We start from the raw sequence: 27,122 nt of genomic DNA on the forward strand, positions 1-27,122 counted from the left end.
GGTGGGAAGAAAATCTTTGATTATTTGCCTGAATAAAAGAAGGCTCTGAGGAATAGCTCCTTCATTAGAGCCATATGTGGAAAGAGTGCAATTCAGGGCCACCTGAGCCTTTCTTTGCAAAGAAATCCAAGCTTAGGACATCCTTCTATCCAGTTCATAAACTCCTTTTGCTGGTGGCAGCTGCTAGGTAAAATTCTAATCATGTTTTCTGCAAACATCCATTTGTGGTCTTTGTTTATAAGTACCACTCTTTGCTAAGCAATTGCTCAATGACCACACCCTGCATTTTGTTTGTGGGAACACATTCATCTTAAAACAAACACTTATGATTTCCATATTTTTCAGTTCTCATGCAAGCAAGGAGCTAACAATAAAATAATACTGTTTTCCACTGGTGTGGTACTGATGTATTCATAAAGTACCTTCAATATAGTTCATTTCGGATATGGCTTAGTGGGAACTATTGGTGATAGGTGGACAGTTGGACTGGGTGATGTTGGAGTCTTTTCCAACCTTGGTGATTGTATGATTCTATGATTTCACTGAGTTCAAGCCATCTAGGAGCAAGCATATGGGATGAGATTCAATGCACAGATTAATGCTTTTCCTGCTCTCAGTGTGAATGTCTCTATTTATAATTCATGGAATCTAGTCAATACAATAGAAGTCTACTTTTCAGCCAGGTTTACATTAGGTCAAGTGGATGCATGAACTGAGGGCTCTGTTTATGCCCACATACAGCTGTCTAGTCCTGTTTGAGGTATCCTACAGCTGTAATACCCAGACTGCCAGTCCTGTCACATCTAACAGCCCTGTATGGGTGTCTGAGAGGTCAAGTGGTGCCTCAAATAGTACTTTTTTGCCTATGAGCAGAGAACTGAAATGGACTTTAGTTGTCTTGGTTCTTTCTATCATCAGTGGAAAAAGATGAGTGCAAATCATCAGCTTAGCTTCAAATTACTGAATAGATGTGAATCTCCACAGATTCCTATCTGTGGTAACTCTTCTTACACATCACTCAACAGTTCATAGAATCATAGATAGGCCTGGGTTGAAAAGGACCTCAAAGATCATCCAGTTCCAACCCCCCTGCTATGTGCAGGGTCACCAACTACCAGACCAGGCTGCCCAGAGCCACATCCAGCCTGGCCTTGAATGCCTCCAGGAATGGGGCATCCACAGCCTCCTTGGATATTTCTGATAGATATCCCCACATTGTAGTTTATCTCAGAAGAGACAAGTTGCTTCATTGGGTTTTGATTTTGATGGTGCCAATGTCCAAGGAACAGATTGGTTCATATCTGAGGAGTTTACCACTGCTTTGATCAGCAATTAATGTTTCTTCATCTCCTTTCCTGAAGTGTCTGCAGTACTTCTCTTTTGAGTAAATATCAGAGAATATTTGAAGTTTCTGTCTGAATAATGCTCATTACACTTCTCCAGCAGAGGATTATAACCAAGACAATTTATTTCTGAAAGATTTCCTGAAATTATTTATGGCTTGCTTCCCTACGTGTGTGACTTCAGAGGTCCCCAGCTGTGCCAGATATTTCTTAGCCAGCCAGCCAACTGTTTGACGAGATCCTTCTGACCAGAATTCTCTTCATTTATGCAGTTCTCAAACATATCATCCAACACTTCTCCATCTTTCAAATAATAGGTACAATTCCAATGGATGAATGATTCATGACAATATGTGATTGCAGAAGATGGAGTCAAAATGCATTTGTCAGATAGCAAAATAAATGTTATCAGTGCATTTAAGTGATGTCTTCTGATGAGGCAAAATGCAGTAGAACACATTAAAAATGTTCAAAAATTTACCAAAAGTGCATAAAGAAGAGCAGTAGGGGCCAATGAATAAAGTAAACATTGAGATCAAGACATCTAATTTTCATTTCATCTCAGAAAAAATAGTCCTGTGAAAGGTCAGCCCATATAAAAAAGTCACACTAAACCAGAAAAATACATCTGCCTGAGTGAAGATCTGCTAATTTAAGTGATATAGTTTGTTGCTATCTCAGTTCAGACAGCATTTATGCCACTTGTGCTTCAAAATACAAGTGCACATTCCTAAATGGCATTTCACACATATTTGGCCTGTTATAACTTACTGATGTCGTCCCCTAGCTCCTCCTTTCTGCAGTGGTGGAAACAGCTGAGGGCACACATCCCTCCCTCCCAGCATGGACAAAAATGATGAGAACTCCAAGCATGGATGCAAGAGCAAATTCAAAATGGCAACATGAATCAACCCCACAGCTGCTACAGCTCCTCAATCCCAAAAGCTGGACTTCTATGTTCTAGCATGAAGAAAAAGAAAACAAGAAAAATGCCTCACTTCTCTCTCCAGCTCTTTGACTTTGTTATTCAGTTGCTTCACTTTGGCTTTTTCACTCTCAGTCTCGGCAATTATCTCACGGTTCTTTTTGGCCAGTTCAACTATTTTAGTAGCTGCAACATCCCCCGCTAAACCAGACGTCCCTGGAAAGTACACAAAAAAGCAAAGGATCTTTCTTACAGGCAAGAGTCACAATAGATGATGCTTTTGTTCTCTGTCCAGCGCACAGTGTACTGTTATTGTCTAAGCCATTTCTGAGTGCTGTGCCAGGCACTTAAATGAGTAATAGAGGGAAAAGAGGCGACAGTGATTCCAGCTGGATTGCTTGGCTCTTTGAACAAGCACCACAGTGTGGCTAGCAAAGCCACATTTCACACTTTAGCAACAGCCACATCAAAAGACCACAACAGTGGTCATAGCAGTATTTCTACGTGGAAATGGTAGAGGTGTTTTCTGCTCACTGCTGTGAAGGGCTGTTATGACCAGGTGGCATAATGTGGCATGTTACAGAAAAAGACAACGCTCTACTTTGCACCGGTTGTTTACTTCTGGAGTTGTTAAAGCAGAGGTGCAAACTTTGGTAGACATCTGTCCTTAAAGGTCAGGGACATTATTGCAGTTGTGTGCTGGATAACTTCCAGATATCTTTGTGCCTATTTATGTGTCCCTTGTGATTATACATGGAGCTTTACTGTATTACTGTGATCTTTTAAACAGACACTTCACTCACTTCCTCATCAGAGAAGGTTTGATTAGTGTCACAGATAAAGAAATCCCTGGAATGCCTTGTGCATCCTTAGCTTTTGTTAATACCACATAGGTGAAGAAAAGCTTTTGTACAAGTGCAAAATTGATATGATTACACATAGTGCTCAAGAAAACCTCTAGCTCAGCAGTGAATATCAGCTTGCAATAACACCTTACATTTGGGCTAGATGAAGACTGGGATACACATACAATGAATTAGCTATTATCGTTCTTTTTAACTCTTTCACTCTCCTTCAGTATTCCTAGTGATTTTTCTGCTGACATCTGTGAAGATTATATCCTAGAACTGCAGTGAGATGCAAAGATGACATACTACTCTTAAATGAATTCTGAGTCCCATAAAACCTCTGGAGAGCTCACAGAAGCTATACAGAATACAGGTGACAACAGAATGTGACTCCATGTCACCATTTTAAAACCTTGTAAAGTAAATAAGCAGTTCGTTACTTTTAAAAGCATTTCCACTGTTCTTACTTATTTATCTGATATGTTTCCTCTAGCAGCTATTTATTCCTTAGCTTTCATAACAAGTAATGGCTGCTAAGGACCACAGTACATACTAAACTAACCAAGAAACAGGCTCAGGCTCCCATGCAATGTCTTCAAACACATGGCACGCATTTAATCAAAGGTCCTTCTTTCCCTGAAAAGTGTGAGGGTCTCTTGCCACAAAGTAGACAGGAAAGACAGAGGTATGGAGCAAACTGGCACAGGCTGGTAGTTTGCCAGCCAAGAAGCAGCAACAGCATTTCTGGCTCCTGTCTTGACCTAGTAACACCGTATCATCCACCCTAAATATAAGCTGCAGCTAATTATTTGGAATGAAAATGTAACATATGCATTATTTAGTTCTGCTTACTGCTGCTTTTCCCCTTCTCTACCAGTCAGGTCATCACTGCTGTCCTACACAACAGTGGCACCCAGTGGGGAAGATTCAAACTACACAATTCAATCTTCAAAGGCCGTCCAAACAACTTTAAAGCTGGACTTTTTGTTGAGCCAGCATTCTGCATGTATCCTATTCAGGCATTTAAACAAAAGAAGCCTGAATAAGGAATTCAACACTATGCAGCTGAGAAACCTGCAACACTGCTCTTTGACATTAATAAAAAGGCTTCTAAAATTTCTGAGTCACCATTTTTTGTGCTGATAGTGGTAAGTTTGTAGATCTGTGAGGAACACAAATTACTGTGTATCCCAAAAGAGCACTGTAATTCTTTAAAGGGACATATAATTACTGATAACAGCATTCTGTGTCTTTGGGCTGAGATGTCTGACAATATCAGACCACTTCTTGTCCTTCAAGTAGCAAACTTTCTAAGAAGGGGAGCAGTAGTATTCAAATTTTGCAGCTCATGAAACTGAAGGAGAGAGTAAGAAGTGAGATGCAAGTAAGACACAGATCTGTAAGCATACATGTCAATCCATGTGTACATGCTATCATGTCAAATCACTGCAAGGAAATTCCCACTGCAAGTGAAACTCCCAGGTGGGAGAGACATTGATGTTTAGATAACTGCAAATGTCAAAGTGTTAGCTTAGGCCCCTGCAATTCTTTCTCAGTTAAAAGAGCTGAATTTGGATCCTCCTAGCATAAGTTTATTACAGGCGTGGAAATGGAGGCAACCACAATATGCCTGAAATACTCCTTTTTAGTATACAGCAGGTGAAATAGATGTCACATAAATATTTTACTGCCAGGAGGTTTATTTATCTCACAATGATGTTGTTATCCTCCTTTTATTGTCTTCAGCAGCAAGCAAACACTGGAACTTGTGTAGTGTGAACACAAAGCTACTGTGTTTACCTGACACAGCCCATCTATCCTCTTGTATTTTTTTCTGCAGTTGCTTTATTTCGAAATCTTTCTCTGTCACCAGTTTGTAGAGTCTGCAGTTCTCATCCCGGACCTCTCGAAGCTGATCCTGGAGTTGTTCATTCTCAACCTCAAGCAATCTGACAAAAAAAAAAAAAAAAAGAAAAGGAAGTCATAATGGCAGATGTCACTAGAATGTGTTTCAAACAGATGCTTCTAGAAATAAAGTAACGAAACAACTATGCTGAATGAGCTGAGCTCACCAGGAATGAGTTTACTGAATTAAGCAGAACATCCTGAACACCAGCTGGTCATCTGATATTTCATCTATTCAGTTAGCTTATATCTTTTTCAAAAATTCTGCATTTCCTTATGTTCTTGGGAGCAAAACATCACAGAGCAGTTATCTTCTCCAGGGCTCCTGAGGCTGCTGAAGAGCCTCATCTCATTCAAACTTACCTACCTGGTTCCTCAAAGGAAACAGGTGAGCTTGCCATTCAGCACCTGTGACATTCGGGCTTTACTTACCAAAGTCAATAGAAGCCAACAGAGCACAAACTACAAAAGCTGCTACTGAGGTTCTTTCTTCAAAAATTAATGCTTCATAGTAATTCAAAAAAAGATCAATTTCCCATGTCCTCATTTGATTTTCTTGGAACCCCACTAGGATGGACTACCATCAGTTTGCATTGTTAATGTTACTTTTTGGAATTCACTTAGGAACAAAGAACATCAAAAAGCCCTCTGAATGGGAGGAAATAGCCTTGCTCCACCAATTCTCTGGTACATTTAATAACATTTATGGGTTTCATTTCTCTCAGACATCCAGAGAATGAAGAACTTTAATCTCTGCTGTCCTTTCATGACAATTCCTCCAAATGTAAAATCTGGAAGTTAGGGCCCTGGGGGCTCAATTAGACTGTGAAAACACAGGCATCTATCCAAGATGTCCCAGAGTTATCTGAGCCCACTATCTGGTGAGGAGATGCAGTTTGATTATCCACACATAGTGCCATCTGAGCTGCCCAGCCAGCCCCCAGCTGCTGCTGCTGAAGGGCACAGGCCTCCTGTGTCCTGCCATTCCCACGTAGCCCTGATACCCTAGGGCATCCCACATAGCACTAGGCACCTATACCAAGCTGCTGAATTAAGCCCTAGATCCTCATTACCTGCACTATGACCTTGGATATATGCATTTGGTGACTTAATCTGGAATAGGGTCCCACGCCTTTAGCCTACAGACAGATTGCTCCAGCCTGTAGCTGGTGAAGGAAGTAGGTAGCCTGAGTGATCACGGAGATTCGGGTGGAGGCCAGTTGTTTCAGTATGTGGCTATAAGCACAACCAGAGCCAGATATCAGCTATCTCAACAGTCACCTAATTCTTTTCTCTCAAAAGTTTTAGCAAGTTTTTTGCTCAAACCAGACTCTTAAATGCACATGCTATATGTGCATGTCAGAATAAATGACCCCTTAAAGCACTGTTACAAACTACAGAGGCAATTTATAAGATGATTCGCAATCCATAATTAAGCAATGCACTTCTGCTCCAAAGCTGAAAATCAAAGGGAGATCAAAGGCAGTTGTTTACAAAGCAGAAGAAAGCAAGCAGCAATGTGAGCAGAGAAAAGACAAAACTAAGTTATTCCCACACGTACTACACACAGAAGTTAGCAACAAAACTGTGCAGTTTTGATAACTACTCTTCTGCCAAATGTAGACATAAATGAACAAAGGACAATCCAGATGAATCTGTAGTTTGCTACACTTGATATGTCAAATGAGGACTTTTAGTGGTCAATGCTACTGAAAAAAAAAAAAAAAAAGAGCTAGGTAATAACTCTTGAATTACTCACACCTAAATTACTGAGCTGCAAATGGCAGAGAAGCATTGCCAGAATTGCTGGGACTCTCCTGTACTCTGCACCTCACTCCACCAGTATGCCACAGCAATTCCTCAGATCCCTTTTCCCCAGTCAAATTCACAGCTGAAATGTGGGAATCAGTCCCCCTCTACAAAAATAAATCTCCACAGTAATCTTTACATACTACCACAAAAAATGTTGAAGGGGACAATTGGTAAGAGGTCAGATCAGAAGCTTACATTGGCAGATCAGACAGCCATGGAGAGGGACCCATGTGTGAAGATTTCCATCTTTGCATGGAAAGCGAGAGCTTCAGTTTCTTTCTGAAAGCTCAGCTCCCTGTTTCCAAACAGGTTTCTCTTGCAGCATGAACACCATATTCCCAGAAGCACCTGAAAACTTCACTGGTTCATTCTCAGGTTCTTCTGCAGTATAAATAATTGGGTGTGAAGCAATCTTCAGAAACAAGCTGCCCAGAGTAACACAGAAGGAAGAACAGCATTTAGGGCCCAATAAAGCTTGGTTAGTGAACTGATAAGCCTTGCTAGAGGTGCCTTTCCTCATTATAGATTCTGGGAGGGAAAACTGTCTCAAAGGTACATACCTGTGTGGCTTTCCACCCGTGATCTGCTGGTTTTGGCAGAGCTGGCAGCTCCTTCTACCCACCCATGTACCACAGCCCACCTCCCTATCATGGCAGCAATAAAACAGTTTGTGTGGCTAAGGCTATAATCTAGATCACTGAAATGACTTGAGATAAAAATACCCTTGCCCCAGAAAGTGAATTCAGTTCCCAGCACAGTCCTGAAAACAGCTCTATCAGTAGAGCTGCAAGTGGTGAGTAGAAGCAGGATTCTTTTAAGCTGCCTTTACTTAACAGGGAGAAAATCACAGAATAGCCAACACTGTAGTAACAGAAGACATCTTTGGGATCTGTCCAACTCCAAACCTGTTCTAGTTTGTAAAAATACAAATATATTAATTGTGTCAGGAGACACTGACTATATCCTAGGAGGAAGATGAATGATCTGAGCTGGAGTTTCAAATCTTGGCCCCGTAAATTGAATTGTGCACTCAGTCCCAAATGCAAGATAAAGGAAGATCCACAGCAGAATGTCTAGTATCCTGATAACCCAGATACTCCTTCAGTGGGTGAGATAAGACCCAAACCTCTGACCCTAGTATGATTTAAAATCCTACCTTGTGTATCCCTGTCAAGTATCTCACCCATGAGGCAACTTTATCTATAAGACTCTCCTACACATACACTTCATCTCCTGTGGCTGTCTTTTGATCTACTAAATCATGTCATATGCAAAAGAAGAACACTTCTCTGGGTCGCAGGCCTTTGGTTTATACCCGTTAGCTGCGTGATGCTTTGCACATATCGGTCTCTGGCAATTATTCATGTAGGGAACTTGTTTACAAAGCTAGGCAGGAGCTTACCAGCAGTTCCCAGTCACCCTGAGTGACTGGAGATGGTCAGATAATATCCAGCTGGTACCTTACCCCCTCTGTCCTGCAGCTCTTTACTTGTGAAATGCTGATAAATAAAGAGCATATCATAGTGCAAAACCTATCAGACACAGTGAGAGTCTTCTCAGGATAATGGAAACTGAAGACAAAGTGCTCTTTTACTGTGACTTTCATAAGACTATATGCTAAACATACTTCTGGTGATCTCCTGAAGGAGCAGTGCTACTACACTTTTACCTTTTGCTGTCATCTTCAGTTACAGGTTGCTCTGTTTCAAACAAGTTTAGATCAGTCGGGATGTTGAAAGTCTCTTTTCCATTGCCACTGTTACCCTTCTGACTGTTCTGCTTTTCCTTCTTCCTCTCCATTAGATTCTGTAGTCTTCTTTGCTGTTGTACCTGAAGAGCTTTAAACTGGCTTTTAAAATGTTCGTTCCCATTTATGTCTGACTCCATTGCTTACTAAAAGTATGACAAGAAGAAAATGAAGAGAAACAGAGAGCAGAGATCAACATCACATTCAAAACATCCTCTTCTAACAGCTGCTTTGTAGTTTTTCCACACAGACCTTTACACAGTCTCCCTGCCACCACCTCTTCCTCTCAATCACAGTGCTCTTCAGCCTTACAGCCTCGCTTTAATGGCCTTTTACCACAAAAGCTTTTCAAAGAGAAAAAAAATCTTCAGGTCTTTTTCACTCCAGTGTTAAAAAAGTGTTTAAAAATGTTTTTTAAACATATCCATTTAAAACAAACATCTTTAGAGAAGAGAAAGCTGGGGCTGAATTGAAGCCAGTGTAACAACCATGTTACAGAGACTGAAAGGAATGCAGGCAGGCTGCCACTCAGCTCCATCCCCAGGTCTCAAAGGAAGGTGCTGATTCCCCATGTTGGGTCTAAGGTGGGACTGTCAGTGAAACAAAGATCCCTATGAGATCTCCTACGAAGAAAGGTTGAGGGAACTGGGCTTGTTTAGCTTGGAGAAGACAAGGCTCCAGGGAGACCTCACTGCGGCCTTCCAATATTTGAAGGGAGTGTATAAACAGGAAGGAGAACAGCTGTTTAAGAGGGTGGATAGGGACAGGACAAGTGGGAATGGTCTTAAACTGAGACAGGGGAGGTTTAGGTTGGATATTAGGAGGAAGTTTTTCACTCAGAGGGTGGTGACGCACTGGCACAGGTTGCCCAAGGAGGCTGTGGATGCCCCATCCCTGGAGGCATTCAAGGCCAGGCTGGATGTGGCTCTGGTCAGCCTGGTCTGCTGGTTGGTGACCCTGCACATAGCTGGGGTTGGAACTGGATGATGATTGTGGTCCTTTTCAACCCAGGCCATTCTATGATTCTACGATCCCTCTTTATCCTCATGCTCCCTTTGGGCAGCAAAAGCATGGCTGACAACTTTCTCCCATCTTTCTAAGCACTGAGTGGTAACATTAAAGCACCAGTACTGCTATCCATTTTAATGTCTACACCCTTTTCACTGTGATCAGGGTGATGTGTTTTCCCAAGTGTTCCAGCCCTTTCCCCTTCTCTTTAAAACCAAGTGCACCTTTGGTCTGACAAATCCAATCACTAAAGCTCCCACAGGCACACCCTGCAGACAGCGATTAGCACAGGGCCTATCTCACTCTGAGGCAGCCAGCAGCCTGATGAAGGACAAAGTGCATCTGCGAGTCTGTGAGGAACTTTATTCAGCACCAAGCCTCGCTGGGGATGAATTACGGCCTGCGGGCACCGTTACCTCTCGGGACTCTCTGGGCCGAAGGGGATGTGCCACAGCGCGGCTTCCAGCCCCTCCTTCACCTCCACACGGGCGCACCGTGACGGGCCGCGCCGCCCCCTCAGCCCTTATCCTCCGGCCCACCTCCTCCGAGCCCCCGGGGCCTACCTACCCGGCCTCCCCCAGCCCCAAGGCCGGCAGCGAAGCCCTCAGAGCCCGTGTTGGCACGGCTGTACATAGCCCCTCCGGCTCCCGGCTCCGCCGCCGGCCCACGCCGTTCCCATAGCAACAACGCGCCGAAGGCGGAGGAAAGCGCGGGGCCGCGCATGCGCACCGAGCGGAGCGCCGCTCTCCTCAGCGCGGCCGCCATCTTAGCGCCCTCGGCCTCCCGCCGACCCGAGGCAGAGATCGGAGCCACCATTTCTGCATCCTGGGGAAGAGGAGGGCGGTTTACGTCCAAACACAGCGGAGACACCTCCGCCTGCCCTGTAGCAGCTGGGGGTGCTTTCCAGCAGCCCCGTGGCTCAGCACACTGCTCCCCAGCCCGGCCCCGCAGGAAATCCTCACACAAACATTAGTTATCTGCAGTGCTCTCAGCTGTTTATTCACATTGCATCACACACTCCTCCCCCCAGCACATCACAGAGCAGGAGGGCACGCCTTGTTTTAGTTGTTCGACATCATATTGGCACGATGGAATGTAGGCTAGTCAGAGAAAGTCAGTTTTTTTTTTTTTTTAACCAACTCACTTCATTAACACATTTATTTTTGTGACTGCTGTTAGAGATACAAGGGGGTTCCTGCATAAAATCACATTGGCAGTTTGCAAAGGTTTTACACCTCACCCAAGGGGCTTTTCAGATGCAAATACTTCAAAATTTCTATGGGAAAACATTACTGCATAAGTCAGAGCTAGATCACACTTAAAAGCATTAGAATGCCAACCCAGACATACTTTAAATGTTACATTTAAATATTAGCCAGAAGAACACTAAATAAAGTTACAAAACACAGTAATCCAAGGGTCTGAAAGCCCATGGTAAAAATAGGGAGCCCGTGTCTTCATTAACGATGAATAAATATAACATTTAAATAGCTGAAACACACCAGATAACCTCACGCCTTAAATAAAAAAATAAAATAGATGTTTATAGATCTCTCTGTTTTAGAAATCAGTGCTGCTAGAAGCTTCTAAATTACAAAGCTGGAGGCTGGCAAATACACAGGACAGAAAATGACATGAAAATACAATGCTATCTTACAGACACAGCCTCTACACCCTGGCTGAGGCCTAGCTCAGACTTTGTCATTTTGGGCAATGGCAGCAAGAGAAGTCACCAATTGTAGGACCGAGTAAAACAGCCAAGGGGAAGAATATGGGGTGGTCCACTATATCCCCTAAAAAGCAAGGTATGATAGTGCCAATCAAAGAGAACCAGACTGCCATACCCATTTGCCTAGTATGGGATCATTTAGGCTGCCAGCCTCAGAACAGCGTACCACATACAAAAATAAAGGGCAATTCTCTAAAACAATATATTTTTTCCTCAAGAACCCCTTGATATGAGGTTTATAGATGCAGTACACAGGCCACCACTGGGACAGATTTAGGTAATCCTTCCATTACTCCTTAGGCTTTATCACATGCTCCCGAAACATGGAATACAGCACACCTATGTGACAGAAAAAACACAGTATGAGAAAAAGAAAGTTGGATTGAATACAAAGCGTTCAAAATCTGAACTCTGAGATTCTGAGCAACAGAAATAGCATTTCCCTTCCTCTTCTGTCATCTGTGGTTTGTTTGTTTGGTGTTTGTTTGTTTTAAACAGTCATGATGAACACCACAGATTTTTTTGTACACTGAAGTTTTCCTTGTCTTGTTGTACACAGATCCCCAGCCAGCTCTAGTCTGCTTTGCAGCCAAAGTCAAGCTTTGCTCTTGCACTTTCTGGGAATGCAGTGTAGGCAAGCAGCGTTTTGTGGGACACTCATTCAACACACACACACAGCTGAAATACTTAAATAGGGCCTCGAAGTACAGATCCCACAGTACACTTAGGGACAATTCCTGACAATAATATCACTGTCTATGCAAGCTGGCTTTCCAGCACATTAAGTTCAGAAACAGCAATATATTTACATGGGAAAACATTAACAGCAGGTCATCTTCTATCTTTGTCTTTAATTTCAATACCTCCAGAAGCTTCCCACGTGTAAAACTAGTCAAAACTTTTGCTCTCAAAGCTAGTGGAGTTTAATACTCAACACATGTACCACAACATCCACCAGCAGGAAAAGAGGTGCAAGAAGGTCTCCACAACCCATGGTGCACACAGCCCCCTGCTCAGTACGTACCACACGTTATTGCTCCCACAACGAAACCCTGCGCTGCCACACGCATGTGAATCAGGTGAAGCGACATCTTTGTGTTCCCCCGGTGCTTCAGTTTGTACAGCCCATAGCCCACCACCACGGCAAAGCCAGCCATCCCTGCAAAGGAGGGAAACACCCGTGTGAGTAAGGATCACCTCCCACGTCTTGGTGACTTTGATCTGCCTGAAGAAATCCTGAGAATAAGCATGCTTTTGTCTGATTGCTCTCTGCACACAGGGCAACTCCCTGTCCTTCCCACTGCTTTCCACCTCATTTAAGTCACAAGTCAGCAGGGAAGACAGCGACAATTTCCAGTGGTGTTAAAACACAACAGCAGAAACTCAGGGATTGTTCTGAAGGTGTCAGAATTTCTTCAATATTTCTCAGAGAGCACAAGAGCTGCTTGCTTTCTTGGAAGGAAGCTCACACTCAAGAAAATGGCTCAGCTTTGGCTGGGACACTGCTAATGGTGGGTGGAGGCATCCTAACAAATCACCTGCCTGCTGAGGATGTTATTTTGGGTGTTGTCATGTTTGGCCTTCTTTCACCTGGACACAAGTTCTAAGTTCCCTCTCCCACACTACAGGACAGAGGTTCAGCAAGGTCTCTTCATAGGGACACCGTTCATTTTAGCCCTACAAACCACACAGCCCAGGCTGTGCCATTTCCTTCTGGTACACAGGAAGGCTCTCACAGAACAGCAGTGCACAATAGTGTCCAATCCCCACCACTTCACTCCACATTTTTGTGGATTACTTACATAGTTCAAAAAAAGGCTGCCAAGTTTTAAGGATTGTGTGTATTTTACTGCCAAAAGCCCAGACAGCTTGGCTACCTGAACAAGAATATTACCAGTTCCACCTGAGAAGCCAACGGCCTCTCTCTGTGCATGATTTACAGAATAGCATCATTAAATACAAATTAAGAATTCTAGTGCCTGCAAGTCAGCTCTGACACAGTCTGAGGGTGGGTTGATCTGCCTGGGGGAACCCAGCCCACAGAGTACGCAGTCTGCTCCAGTGAGCCACAGAGCAAAGTCCTGTGACCACAGAAACCAGAAGCAGCAATCAGCTGTCGTGGAACAGCTCACCCCAACTGACCTGAACACCATCCATTTAAGGCAGCTCGAAATCAAATTCTGTCTCCCGTTAGAGGCGGTCCACAATCACAGGAAAGTTCTCAGGCTGCACACAAACCTCTCCTCAAAGCTTTTCTAGCAGCTCAGCAGAGGCTGAGAACTCGACCAGTCTCCTCAAGCTGGAGAACCACTAAACCTAGCAGGAAAATGCATTTGGATTGCAGGATGGCAAAGGAGGACTATCTGATCTTTAGGGTGTGGGATGAATTCTAGATACTTGTGTTTGCTATTTTGTTAGCTTGAAAGTCACTTTGTAGCAATCACATCATGGCCAGTAACTACTTCAGAACAGCTGCTAGGTGCACTCCTTGTCACAGGATCACCTCAGTACGTTTTTGGAAATTCACCTAAATATTTTTGGGCATTTTTTGGAGGTTCTGGGGCTGCTATTATTAAGATAAGAGGCCTCATCGATTTCTCTCTTTACACAGCAGCAAATAGCATCACGGGTATGAGCAGCACTGCTGTTACCACATATCAACCCTGCACGAGGAAGTCATTTCAAAGAGGAAGTCGTTTCAAAGCAATCACCCATTCACAGTACGGACCGTGTTTGCCATAGTGATCTCCCATGCAGAGAGAGCCTACGTGAGTACATCCAAACTTAAGCTCACCAATCGGTACAAACGGCGTCTCCTTGAATTTCCGTAGCAGCTTCGATGTCTGGCTGGTTTCAGTCTCATACTCAGGGTACACAGGTTCGTGACCGGACGACATGGTGCCTGCAAAGACAAGGAGTCTCCCTGTAGATCTTATAAATAAGCTGAAGGGAACTTTCAGAAAAAGAAAATCCCTTGTGTACCCCACAAGAAATAAAGGTCAGCTTAGTTCAGTGTGAGCTACAAGAGCTGCAGCTGAGCTGAGGAGCTGCATACAGATGATTTAATTCAAGTGAAGCTTTGGGAAGCGAGACCCTTGTGTACTATTCAAAATAAGTTTGATGGCAGAAACTTGTTGCACTGTTGAATCTTTCCCCCCACTACAGATCCCAGCATTCCCACAGGCCCATGGGCAGCAGGAGGCTGCTGAAAGCTTTGGTCTCTGCCCACGTTGCCTCTCAGCGCTCCACCACTTTGCTTTGCTTCTTACCAGCAGATTCCTTAATAGCTGCCCTGCCCTCAGCTCATCGCTCCCTTTTGCTGCCTGCCAGGAACAGCAACAGAAGTGCTATGGGTGGAAAGAGCAGCGGAAGGTCAGTGCTGCCTTTAGTGGCTGCTCTGTCACTACTGCAGCCTGTCAGGCTTCAAAGTCCTGCTGGAGAGCAGAGCAGGAGCGTGCCCTTGGTAGTCAGAGCAGCATCACCAGCAGTTTCCAGAGAGGACAAAGAAACAAATAAAAGCAAACATCACTGCATTTAGCAGAGCTCTACTCACTGAGCCTACACCTAACTGAGCCTACACCTAACTAGGGAGAGCACCACCAGAACTCCCCCGGTTGATCCCACACCACGCCACGTTCCTCGTTCACCTCCCACTGTAAGCATCACTTAACAATCAGCAGCCATTCCTGCTACCACAGTCAGCTCAGGAACGATCTCTACCGGCATCAGCCCAGCGCTGCCCTCAACACGCTCGATACCAAACACAACTCAGCCTCCCCCGGAACCCCTCCGCGGAGCTACGCAAGGGCAGGCCGGGGACCTGCTGGAACACAGCTCGGAAGAGGCTGCACGCCCCGGCCGAGCAGCATTTCCTGCACACTCATTTCACCCCAGAGCTCTTTACAATAAGCACTGAAACCGCTCCCAGGGCCCTCCCGAGCTGCGCTGCGCCCTGACCCACGGGATCAGGAACCTCACGCCAACCGAGCCGCCGGGAGCACCCCGCGCCCCGGCCCGCCCTGACCTTGCCCGACACCCGAGACACACCGAGGCCTGCAAGGCCGCCCGTGAGAACCGCTTCGACACGGAGGAGGCGAACCAGAAACTAGATAGGAAAGAGATATGCCTGAAAACGACCCGCAGTCCCCGCACCCGGCGCCCCGCTCTCACCGCACAGCGCGCACTGAAGCCGCCACTCCGCACTCGGCTCCCGACACCGGCCGGCGTCTGCGGCACCAGGCCCCGCCCCCCGCCCTTATTGGCCTGCAGCCTCGCCCCGCCTCCGGCCCTGCTGAGAACTACAGCTCCCAGAGCCCCGCGCGCCCGCCACCAGCCAATCCTGAGCGCCACTTGACGGGGTGGAGCCTTTACCCCCTCATATGGAGTGAAGTCCTTATATGGACTAGGAGGTGAGGCAGGGCGTGACGTCACTCGCCTCAGGGAGCCCCCTCACCCCTACCCCCCCCTTTCCGAGCAGTGCCTGCAGGATGGGGCGGCGTGATCTGGTATGGCTCCGTCCGTCCCGAGCGCTCTTCAGTGCCGTCCCTTCCGCACTTTTCTCATTGCCGCTCAGCCCTTCTGCTCGGGCTTCTTGCACTGAATTCACTTTGATAACAAAGGGGCAGAAAGGATCCTGCTTCCTGTGCCCAGCACTGAATGGAGAAGGGATGTCAGAGGGGATTTTGCTTTTTTTAAGGCAAAATCAAACAGTGGGGAAGTCACAGCATTGGTACACAAAGAAGATATGTCAGCCCGAGGGACGTGGTGGGCAGCAGTGTCTGGAGTGGCTGCATCACACTGTGGGGCTGCACAAGTACTGGGTGCTGGAAGCCCTGACAGCCAACGAAATCCATGCTGAACCCATACATCTCCCTTCGAAAGGAAGGGACGTGGCCACGGGGTCAGGAGCAGCCGTGTATTACCTCAGAGAGACCTGAGATGAGGGGCAGGGAAGCTGATGCCATCAGTGCTGTCATTACCCTGCCTGCCCTGGGACCTCAGCAGGGCCAGAAGGCAGTGCCTGTGCTCAGCCACAGATTGTCATTATTATTCTTTTCCTTAATATTTACTGCGTCACTAAGAACAAACAGGATTTGCAAACCCATAGGGATTTGGGGGATGAACTCAGTACACTGTTGCATCCCCAAGGGTGGGTTTTTAAGCTGCTGTTTTCAGGAAGCAAAAAAAGAACATTGGTTTTTTTCAGCAACTTGTTGGCTTTTTGCTTCAAAAATGATGTTGATGCAAACCCACATTCAGCATCAAATGGAAGTTCTCTAGTGGATGGCAGGACCCTGCTTTTCCTCCATCTGATTTTTGCCTTTTTACCTTTCATTTATTTTTATTTTCTAAAGTTGAGCTCAGTTTGCCCCCTCCTTACACTGGGACAGGGATTTTAAAGCCTAAAGATAGCACAGAAATTGTTCCTGACTATGGAAGCAGTGCCTGGAGCTCAAACAAAATCCCCCTCGGGATCCTGAAGATGCCTAAAACCTTTCCCCGAACTTGGAGGCAACTTGTCAGAGCAAAACAGCATAGAAAAGTGCTTTGTGGAGCGCCTACCCCATTTTGCAGGCTGAGGCCCCAGAAAGAGCAGGGCCCTGCTTTTCCAAGCAACACAGAAGCAAGCAGCTCTGCTAACCCCTCCCCCCCCCCCTTTTTTTTTCATGCTTCTGAACAACCCTAAATGCACTTTCCATTATCGATAATCTGGTTACATGAATTGCCAAAGCCATTAAGGCTCTGCAGAGTATAAAAGGAAAAAAAAAAAAATCAAAAAAGGAATCTGCAATTACCAGCTCCCAAATGGAGTTAAAATCTGGTAATAAATGACAGCGAGGGCTGCTCTTGGCTGTGGCAGTTACAGACACATTTAATTCCCTGCAGCTCTGAGCTCTGTGCTCTAGGGTAGAAACTCAATTATAAACCCAAACTCACTTCGTTTTCATTGCTGGGCTAACAAAGCTCCTGTCACCTGGAGCAGCCCATCAAAGCCTCTGCTTTTTGCTCCCTGCTAATGTGTACATTGCCCAGACCAGCTCAAGGGCTTGCACAGGCCTGCGAGCACTGCTTTAGCTGAGGCAGCTAATTGATGTAATTGACCAGCTAAATGGCTGGCTTGGTTCCCTTTGGAAACCTGAGTCTTACCCAGGCAGCAGAAACAAGTATGTTTTGGTCTTGCATGGGTGCTGTAGGGAAATGCTCATTTGGTGCAAGGACAGAGCTTGGAGGAGCTGAGGTGTGGGCTGGGAGATGCATAGATTTTCCCTGAAGAGTGTTTTAAATCAGTAACACGGATATTTTTGGTGCAAAAGACATTTTGGAATAGTGGACAAGGAAGTAACCAACAAAATGCGTCTCAGAGTACCGCAGCAACAGCAAAGAGAACATGGGGACCAGGCTGGAGGCAGCCCCAGCACCTGAGCAGTGATATTTGACATCTCATTGCAGGATGGTTTCCCAGCATTTTCCAGCTGTCAACACTGGGTTTCCTGTTGGTTGGTGCCTTCTGTGAGATGCTGTTTCCATCCCGCTGTGCTTTGGGGTTGGTTTGAGCCCGTACCATCAGCAATGGTGGCAACACTGGTGTCCCCGTCACCCACAAAGTGCCGAGAAGAACCCGAACCATTGGAGGTTCCTTGCTGTGAGGCTTTTATTTATTCATTTATTGGAGGTTTCAGCCCATTCTGAGGTCTTTGCTACTCTTCCATTGTTTAAGAGCACTGACATGGAATAGAATCATAGAATTACAGAATCGGTTGAGTTGGAAGGAGCCCTTAAAGGCTATGAGGTCCAACTCCCCTGCAGTGAACAGGGACACCTCAGCTCCATCAGGTGCTCACAGCCCCATCCCCTGACCTTGAGTTTCTCCAGGTACTCCAGGACATCCAGCTCATACCTCAGTTCTTGAGATTTTACTCCCCAAAAGCTGTGTTGATTTTTTTCCACACAATTCCCACCTCTGGAGATATTTAAGGAACATGTAGACATGGCAGTATGGGATGTAGTTTAGTGACGGGACTGAGTAGGTCTTGGACTACAGTGGATGTTCCCAGTAATTAAAGCTTTTACAAAAAAAAAAAAAACCTAAATTAGAAGGAACGTGCTGCCACATCTGGGGTTGTGATATAGCAAACCAAGGCCAACGGGGGAAAAAAAATGAGAGGCAAGGAGAAGAGGGGTGAAGAAGGAAGGGATCGTGGATGGATGGGGACAAATAAATGTAGCAAAACAAAGAGAACACAGGCAAAAGAGGCCGCTTACCTCTAAGCAAGCAGCTGAGCTGCATAAGCCCAGTCTGCCTCACCTCCTTACAAATCCTATTTCAGTTTTTTTTCAGGGGTGATGTCAGTGCTGCAGTGACTCCAGGAAAGGCAAAATAAAGGCAGGGTGGTCATGCTGATCTCACGTTTCCTCTTGCACCACTGTGAGAAGTTTGTTCCTAGAAGCCTGAGTCAAGCTTCTGGCACAATGGGAACTGCCCGCCGTGGAGGAGCAACTCTTGTGAGTGCGTTTTCTGTTTTGTGCTTGTAGATAATGGAAAAACCTGGAGAGATTCCTTTAGGCTGGCATTAATTTCTGAGCTCAGCCCACGTATTTCTTGGGAGGATTAATGGCTTCTTTGCTCTGCAACATGGGATGTAGTGTGAATGTCAGTGCCGGCGCTGTGTGGAGGAGGAACGACACAGCCAGGGGAGAAGCAGCATCTCGGAGAGGTGAACAAGCCCCAGAAGTTGGGGTTGTGGGGTGGCTGCCCCAGTGTGGCTGCAGGGGGGGTGCTGGAGCTGTTCGGGAGTCTCACTGAATGTCAGAGTGGGTGGAAAACTTTGGCTTCCTCCCATGGACGCGTAGCCCAGAGTGCATTCAGCTGCAGATGAGTTTCCTCCAAAACATGAAGCAGGAAAAAAAAAAAAAGAGTTCATTCCCAGAAAGTGTCCTTCAGTGCTGTTGTGCTGTGCAACCATACGACTGCCACCTGGTGCTCACCAAGGGGAAGTGAGACAGCAGGAAAACATCACAGCTCTGCCCACACTAAACTTTCTCTCCTTTTCAGCCAGCTACAATTGCCTGGGATGGACACTTAGGCAGTCTCAGACGCGGGATCACAACAGGTATGTCCGTAGCTTCACCTCTTGCAACTCTGCACTGCAGGGATCCTCAGCACCTTGCTCCAAGCCCTGGGTGCTCTGAGGTGCAGGGGTTCCTGCTTCAGGCCTTTTCATGAGGAAGGCCTGGTTCTGGCCCTAGCTGCCTTTGGGAATCCTGGTCATGTGCAGGGTTAGTGTTAGCACAGCTTGTCCTGGGAAGAGCAGCTTCATTTTCTCTTCACTTGGTGGTTCAGCCTTAGGAAAAATAGCTTCTCGAGGAGAGCAAGGCAAGAGAGGACACAGGCAGGGAACTGCACTACACACATACTTTGGGATTGCTGGAAAAATGGGTTCCAGAGGAAATGAGGGCAGGTTTGGCCATGATATGTGCCCTAGGGGTGGTGAGGACATCTATAGTCAGTCTGACCTCTGTGACAGCCTTGTTTTGCTGTTAGAGCCTGGAGATTAGTCTTGATTTGTAAAACCCACTCTGACCTTCATGGTACCAACAGGAGGTGGCTCAGGCAGATTTCATCTCCCACCATGGGAGATTTCATCTCTTCAGTGACAGACACTGCCCCATTTGGGTGACTTTTGGAAGATGACTTCCTCGTGATGCCTTCGTGGTTGGAGTTCGTTGAGATTCAGACTCTGAAATTAGGAAGTTCTCTTAATTACTGACCATCTCCTGAAGTCTGGTCTACAGCTGTTGGAACCGGTGTGCAGTCCTGCGGCACAGGAGGGGCAACTCTAATGCATGGCCTTGGGCAGGGGCTTCAACTCACCTCTTGTCTCATGCTTTGATTCCTAGAACTGACACAGAGAGGGGACCGTGTTGTACCAGGAGCAGTTACTTTTTGATATTTTGCTTCTGAGAGCGGCCCTACCAAGCTAAAGGTGCTGGTGGCAGGTTCTGTTACGCTGAAAAGCAGGATGTCAGGTTGGATATTAGGAAAAATTTATTCTCAGAAAGAGTGGTAATGCACCAGCACAGGCTGCCCAGAGAGGTGGTAGAGTCCCAGTCCCTGGAGGTGTTCAAAAAAAGGGTAGATATGGCACTGAGGGACATGGTCAGTGAGCATGGTGGGGGTAGATTGGGGCTGGACTTGGTGGTCTTAGTGGTCTTTCCCAACCTGAATGATTCTATGATTCTGTGCCACTTTCTCAGTAGCAATCTTGGTGAACACAGAGCAGTACACAGCTGGGTGTGGTGCGTGGTGCTGGACTTCATATAATTTAGGGCAGAAACTTCCTCAAAAGTCTGCAGCAGTGTCAGAGGGAAGTGGTGAATCAGCTCAGAGGAGACCATGGTTTTTGTGCATGGGAGCATGGAAACCTAAAATATTATTTTAAGTGTTTGTATAGATGGCTGTCTCCAAGCTGTAGGCAAAGGCCAAAGTTTTAAACCTATAAACTGAAGGAAACACTCCACATTTCTTTTCCTGCAATTAGAATGACATTTTGAAATGCCCTGGTGATCCCTTTCTCTTGTCTTTTGCTCCTAGGCAGCCACTTGCCGTACACAGCTTCAAAGCTGGCAACAACAGCTGCAGCCTTGCTGGATGGCCAAGATTACACTGCCAATTCGAGTGACTACCCCTATGAGTACCTGAATGAGGAGGATTACATACTTTATGGCGTTTGCACCAAAGAAGAGGTGGTCTCCTTTAGCAAAGCGTTCTTGCCAGCTTTTTACACCGTGGTTTTCTTGATTGGGTTCACTGGGAACGTTCTTCTATTTACTGTCCTCATGTACATCAGTAAGAAAAAGAAGATGGCAGAGGTGTATCTGCTGAACCTGGTGGTTTCAGATTTCCTCTTGCTGCTAACCCTTCCTTTCTGGGCCCTGTTCATTTCTCAGTGGGTGACCTGGGATCTGTTGTGCCCGGTCTTAAATGCCATGTACATCATGAATTTTTACAGCGGTATCTTTTTTGTAAGCTGCATGAGTCTGGACACGTATCTGCAGATAGTTCATGCTTGCTCTCCTCACAGCTCTGTGACACGGAAGAAGTCCTTCCTCCTGTTGTTGATGTTGTGGGTCCTCTCCATACTCCTCTCCATTCCTGATGCCCTCTTCAGCAGCACGAAGGAAATGCACAACAAAACCATCGTGTGCACTCATGATTATGGCCAGAAACACTTATTCTGGAAAGTTGTCTTTCAGGTCACTCAAAACATCCTAGGTTTCCTTTTGCCTTTCTTCTTCATGGTGTTCTGCTATTCCCGCAGCATGTGTGTCCTCACTACGTCTCGGGTGCCTGGCTCGAGGACAGCACTCCGCTTTGTCTTTATTCTGGTGGCTGTCTTCTTTGTCCTGTGGTTCCCTTACAACGTCGTCCTCATCCTTCACTCCCTGCAATTCGTTGGTCTGATCCAGAGCTGTGAGAGGAGTAGGCAACTGGACTATGCCATACAGATCACAGAGAGCTTGTCCTTTGTCCACTGCTGCCTCAACCCTGTGCTCTATGCTTTTGTGAAGAAACGATTCAGGTTGTACTTGCAGAAGATCCCTCAGGTTTTCTGTAGGAAGAGCACCTTTGACATCCAGCTCTCAGAGACAAGCTGCTCTTGCAGCAGATATATCTCTCAGATAGAAATGTTGAGCATCACCAACACATGATAAATTCTTGCTTGCTTTTGCCATGTGCCAGGGGGATGTGCTCAGCCAGGCTCACCCCTTAGACTACCAGGAGAGACAACAGGAGGAACAGGCACTTTTAAGTGGGTCTGACTCACTGGGGTCAATGAGCTGTGTATGCCACATTGACGTGTACTGAGCAGGACACTGTGTCTACCCAAGGGATGGATCCTTGGTTTGAGATCAGTTTGATCATCGCAGCACCAGAATTCAGACCAGTAACAATCAGTAAGAGAGAGAAAAAAAAACAAAATGAAAAAGCTCAATGGAGACCATCATTAACAGACATCAGTTTAACCTCTCCACAGAGTGGCAGCATGGCTTTAAACTGAACAGCATGGATAGCTATTAGCCAATCCTTATAACTGATGTGGTTTTACAGTTCATGGTTACTAGTTCACTGACCTTTATTTAAAAGGAACTCTTCACCCCAAATGTTTTTGAACTTTTGCTGGGCTTTTTCCAGCATAGAAATCAATTCAGCATGTTAGTAGGTTAGAACTGTGCAAATAAAGTTTATACCTTCAGAGCAAATTCTCATCACCTTTGTAATTTTATTGATAGGCAGGGTTACTGATAGGACTGAGAAGGGTTTTCAGTTGAACAAAAAATGTGCATTTGTTTTCACTGCCATTATTACCTGCATCACTGCTGTGTGTTTCCAAAATGGTTAAGTTGGGAGCTTCATGATTCTATGATTCACTCAAAAAAACACCAAAGCAAATATGTAGCTGATGCTAAGCTGTAGCCTTCATTCCATGGGTCAGGTCTGTCGGGGGGAATGTGGAAGGGAAGAACAGCTAGGAAACAAATCTGAGATACATAGAGATCTTCATCTCCTGACCTTCCCAGGGAGGGCCCATGGGACTATGCAGAGCTTATGATGGGATGCTTAGGAGAAGAGGTGAAGGGAGAGAAGATGAGGGGTGAACTGGGGAGGAACAAGAGTGGGAAAATAGGAAGCGGGTGGAAGCAGCTTGCCCTGTGCATGGTCATCTCCTTACTAAATCCTTTTCTCTAACTCTCTCACCACCTAATGTCCCTTTATCCCACAGTAGGCTGCTGCAAGGTCCACATGCCAGCAGCAGGATGCCCAGCGCTGTACTGGGCACAAAGGATGAGGTCCCTGGGGCCCCCCCAACCCAACAGAAGACATTGAGGAGCAGAAGGCAAAACGAGTAGAGCTGTTGGAGACCTTTCCTTCTCTTGGCATTTGAGACCAAAATAGCTCAGCTTTGTCCCCCCCTCAGTCCCGATTCCAGCAGCGCTTCAAGCATCTGTTCCTTCTCTCATTTTTCCAGCCTGTACTGCATGCCTGTAGCTGAGTGTTAAATGCAGAAATTGCTGAGGGGAATTCTCCAAAGACACTTTTTCAAAGCCAGTGCAGCCCAGAAAAGGGGCTTGGCTTACACTGCTGCAGAGTCTGCACTGGCACCCGTCCACTTTATGCAGCAGCCTGTTGACTGCAGTGGACTCTAATATACCTTTCACCTCAAAAATCTCCGTGTGTCAGCCAAGGAAAGAGATGTCCTCACTCCAAATAGGGAAAGCAAATAATCACTGCCAATCAGGGCAGATGCTGTCAGCTCTGCATCTGCATACCAGCTGCTGAATGGTAATAAAAAGCACTCCCCTCGCTCTGGGTCATGCTCTGGCCAGGAGAATGGTTCCAATGACATTCTGGGCAGTTTTTCTCTGCACCTTGGCAGTATCACTGCTCGGGGGGCTCTACGTTCTGGGAGCCTTTCGGAGACGAAGACCCAATGAGCCGCCTCTGGACAAAGGCATCATTCCCTGGCTGGGTTACGCACTGGACTTCAGACAGGACAGTTCAGGGTTTCTAAGTAAGATGCAGAGAAAACACGGAGATATTTTCACAGTGCTGATCGGAGGCCATTACTTTACCTTTGTGATGGACCCCTTCTGCTTTGGAGCCATCGTGAAGGAATCGCGGTCTAAACTAGACTTTCTGACCTTTGCAGCTAAATTGGTCCTCCGGGTTTTTGGCTACAAGTCCAACAAGGACAACAATAGCGCTCTGCATTCTTTTAACACGAAGCATCTGATGGGAGAAGGACTCAGTCTCCTGACACAAGCCACCATGGATAACTTCCAGAAGTTGATGCTTTTCAAGCTGAGCTCAGGAGAGGAGAAGCAACCATGGCAAGAGGCTGGCCTGTTCCACTACTGCTACAACATTGTCTTCAGAGCTGGGTACCTGGCTCTGTACGGCACCGAGTCGTACCAAGGGACAGGGAACAAGGAGAAAGCTCATGAGCAAGACCTCATCCACTCCAACCAGCTGTTCACTGAGTTTCGGAAGTACGACCGCCTCTTCCCCCGCCTGGCCTATGCCGTGTTGCCTCCCAAGGACAAAGTAGAAGCTGAGAGGCTGAAGAGGTTCTTCTGGGATGCTCTGTCCGTGAGTAAGGACTCCCAGAAGGAAAATGTCAGTAGGTGGATAAGTGAACAAGACCAGTATTTGGCAGAAAGTGGTGTCCCTGACTACATGCGAGACCGCTTCAAGTTTATGATGCTGTGGGCATCCCAAGGCAATACAGGCCCTACTGCCTTCTGGCTCCTCTTGTATCTCATGAAGGATCCAGAAGCTATGAAGGCTGTGAAGGGAGAGGTAGAGAAAGTCTTGAGGGAGCATGGCCAAGAAGTGAAGCCAGGAAGCCCACCGGTTAACATCACCAGAGACATGTTAGACCAGACTCCTTTTCTGGACAGTGCAGTGGAGGAGACCCTGAGGCTGGTGGCAGCCCCAATCCTGATCAGAGCCGTCCTCCAGGATGTGAACCTCAAAATGAGTAGTGGCAGAGAGTATACTCTGCGCAAAGGGGACCGGGTGGCTCTGTTCCCACACCTCTCTGTGCAGATGAACCCAGAAATCCATCCTGAACCTCACAAGTTTAAGTATGACCGCTTTGTCAACCCAGATGGAACCAAGAAAGATTTTTACAAGAATGGCAAACGGCTAAAATACTTCAACATGCCTTGGGGGGCTGGTGTATCCACCTGTCCCGGGAGGTTCTTTGCTACAGCTGAAATGAAATTGTTTGTGTTCCTGATGCTGACTCACTACGACCTGGAGCTGGTCAACGACAAAGAGGAGATCCCAGCCATAGATTCGAGCCGCTGGGGATTTGGAACCATGCAACCTGTTCATGACGTTCGATTCAGATATCGGCCACGTGTTTGAGAAAGCTGTGGTGTGCTGTTTGTTCAGATATTGCTGTGAAATAAACCGCCTGAGTTGTTGGCTGCTGGATCCATGTGGAGCCAATGCCAATGTGTTCTTATTTGCTTAACAGTATTGTCGCTTTTCTTTGTCTTCTTTGCATGTCACGCTGCCCTGCATCGCCCGTTACTGTGTCCGGGGAGGTTATGTGATAGCAGCTCACTTGCACACCCACAGGGGAGCCCAGAGAGACAATGGTGAGGTGGAGGACCCCAAATAATACCCTGCTGGGTTACTCCCAGCCCTTCACTAGGGCTGCCAGCCTGACAGAAGCCAACTTGCACATGCCAAGAGGAGAATGGGGATGTAATGGTAGGTGGGAACCCAAATTAAGGATGAACACCTCAGCTGGGTCTCTTTGGGGCTGTCCCACCAGAGCAGCAACCCCAGAGCCCAGGCATGAGGCCCAGTAAGATATGTCACAGGGACTGGGATTAAGGTGGGTTGCTGCTAAGGGGTGAGGCATTTTGTGGGGCGCAGAGGAGAGGCATGTGGGGATTGCACAGGATTTATGGTGGGATGCTTGAGGAATCATAGAATCATAGAATGGCCTGGGTTGAAAAGGACCACAATGCTCATCCAGTTCCAACCCCCTGCTATGTGCAGGGTCGCCAACCACCAGACCAGGCTGCCCAGAGCCACATCCAGCCTGGCCTTGAATGCCTCCAGGGATGGGCATCCACAGCCTCCCTGGGCAACTGATTCCAGTGCATCACCACCCTCTGGGTGAAAAACTTCCTCCTAATATCCAACCTAAACCTCCCTTGTTTCAGTTTAAAACCATTCCCCCTTGTCCTATTATTATCCACCCACGTAAACATCTGTTCCCCCTCCTGTTTATACGCTCTCTTCAAGTACTGGAAGGCCACAATGAGGTACCCCGGCAGCCTTCTCTTCTCCAAGCTAAACAAGCCCTATTCCCTCAACCTTTCAGGAGAGAGCTGCTCCAGCCCTCTGATCATTTTAATGACCCTCCTCTGGAGCCGCCCCAAGAGCTCCACGTCCTTCCTGTACTGGGGGCCCCAGGCCTGGACGCAGTACTGCAGATGGGGCCTCACAAGAGCTGAGTAGAGGGGCACAATCACCTCCCTCTCCCTGCTGGCCACCTCTTTTTTAATGCAGCCCAGAACACAGTTGGCCTTCCGGGCTGCAAGCGCACACTGCTGGCTCATGTTCAGCTTCTCATCTACCAGGACCCCTAAGTCCTTCTCCGCAGGGCTGCTCTTAAGGAGAGCTTCCCCCAGTTTGTGTAAGTAGAGTGGTTTAGGTCCACATCCCTCCTGTGCTGGGGGCCCAGCCCTGGATGCACTACTCCAGATGGGACCTCACAAGGGCAGAGCAGAGGGGCACAATCTCCTCCCTGCCCACTGCAGCCCCTCTGTTGATGCAGCTCAGGATGCAGTTGGCCTTCCAGAGCACACTGCTGGCTCATGTCTACCTTTTTGTCCCCCAGAACCCCCAAGTCCGTCTCTGCAGGGCTGCTCTCAGTGTGTTCTTCTCTCATCTGTGCTCATATCTGGGACTGCCCCAGATATGGTGCAGTGCCCTGCACTTGGCCTTGCTCAACCTCATTAGGTTCTTGTGTGCCCACTTTTTGAGCTTGTGCAGGTCCCTCTGTTATGTGCAACTGAGGACCATGACTCAAACGTTTTCACATCTCAAAACATCAGAGCCAGATTCTGCTTTCTGTTGCGAAGGACAGGGCTATGTTGTAACTGCAGCAACTGAGCAACTGATGTAACTTCTCCTCCTGGTGAAGACAGAGCTGCCCTAGGAAAAAAATAAGCTGCATCTGAGTGCTTTGCTGCACTCCAGACGGTGTGTGTGTTTTGT

General features: G+C 46.7%; 4 protein-coding genes across 9 annotated transcripts in view; 2 read left to right on the forward strand and 2 right to left on the reverse strand.

Annotated features, from left to right (window-relative positions):
* Positions 1-10,265, reverse strand: part of CCDC13 (coiled-coil domain containing 13) — a 31,892-nt gene extending 21,627 nt beyond the window's left edge. For 2 of the 4 annotated variants that reach the window (XM_004939082.5, XM_001232697.7), the window contains exons 1-4: positions 10,156-10,265; positions 8,503-8,726; positions 4,917-5,065; positions 2,342-2,484 (exon numbers count right to left, since the gene is read on the reverse strand). In XM_004939082.5, the coding sequence (XP_004939139.2) occupies positions 2,342-2,484; positions 4,917-5,065; positions 8,503-8,720 (510 nt within the window). In that variant the 5' untranslated portion in view covers positions 8,721-8,726; positions 10,156-10,265. Of the gene's footprint in view, positions 1-2,341; positions 2,485-4,916; positions 5,066-8,502; positions 8,727-8,832; positions 8,925-10,151 lie in introns of all 4 variants that reach the window. The other 2 variants (XM_004939081.5, XM_025148248.3) reach the window with 2 other exon arrangements.
* Positions 10,266-10,561: 296 nt separating this feature from the next.
* Positions 10,562-15,546, reverse strand: HIGD1C (HIG1 hypoxia inducible domain family member 1C). Of its 3 annotated transcripts, none has more exons than NM_001030957.2 (4): positions 15,488-15,546; positions 14,112-14,219; positions 12,342-12,476; positions 10,562-11,656 (listed from the first exon to the last, which is right to left on the reverse strand). In NM_001030957.2, the coding sequence occupies exons 2-4, from the start codon at positions 14,212-14,214 to the stop codon at positions 11,607-11,609; spliced, it is 288 nt and encodes a 95-aa protein (NP_001026128.1). In that variant the 5' UTR covers positions 14,215-14,219; positions 15,488-15,546; the 3' UTR covers positions 10,562-11,606. The 3 variants fall into 3 exon arrangements, with proteins under 3 accessions (NP_001026128.1, XP_015136590.1, XP_040542749.1); XM_015281104.3 differs by having other exon boundaries at positions 15,470-15,546; XM_040686815.2 differs by having other exon boundaries at positions 15,365-15,546.
* Positions 15,547-18,746: 3,200 nt separating this feature from the next.
* ACKR2 (atypical chemokine receptor 2) lies at positions 18,747-25,360 on the forward strand. Its single transcript, NM_001389480.2, has 3 exons — positions 18,747-18,820; positions 19,371-19,428; positions 20,910-25,360. Exons 1-3 carry the CDS (start codon positions 18,788-18,790, stop codon positions 22,025-22,027), a joined length of 1,209 nt encoding a protein of 402 aa, NP_001376409.2. The 5' UTR covers positions 18,747-18,787; the 3' UTR covers positions 22,028-25,360.
* On the forward strand, positions 23,710-25,355 carry CYP8B1 (cytochrome P450 family 8 subfamily B member 1). The gene is given in 1 exon segment (NM_001005571.1): positions 23,710-25,355. A coding segment is annotated over 1 exon segment (1,533 nt). The 5' UTR covers positions 23,710-23,717; the 3' UTR covers positions 25,251-25,355.
* Positions 25,361-27,122: the final 1,762 nt, after the last annotated feature.

Source organism: Gallus gallus, chromosome 2 (assembly GCF_016699485.2).
Source record: "Gallus gallus isolate bGalGal1 chromosome 2, bGalGal1.mat.broiler.GRCg7b, whole genome shotgun sequence".
In the NCBI taxonomy this organism is placed as follows: domain Eukaryota; kingdom Metazoa; phylum Chordata; class Aves; order Galliformes; family Phasianidae; genus Gallus; species Gallus gallus.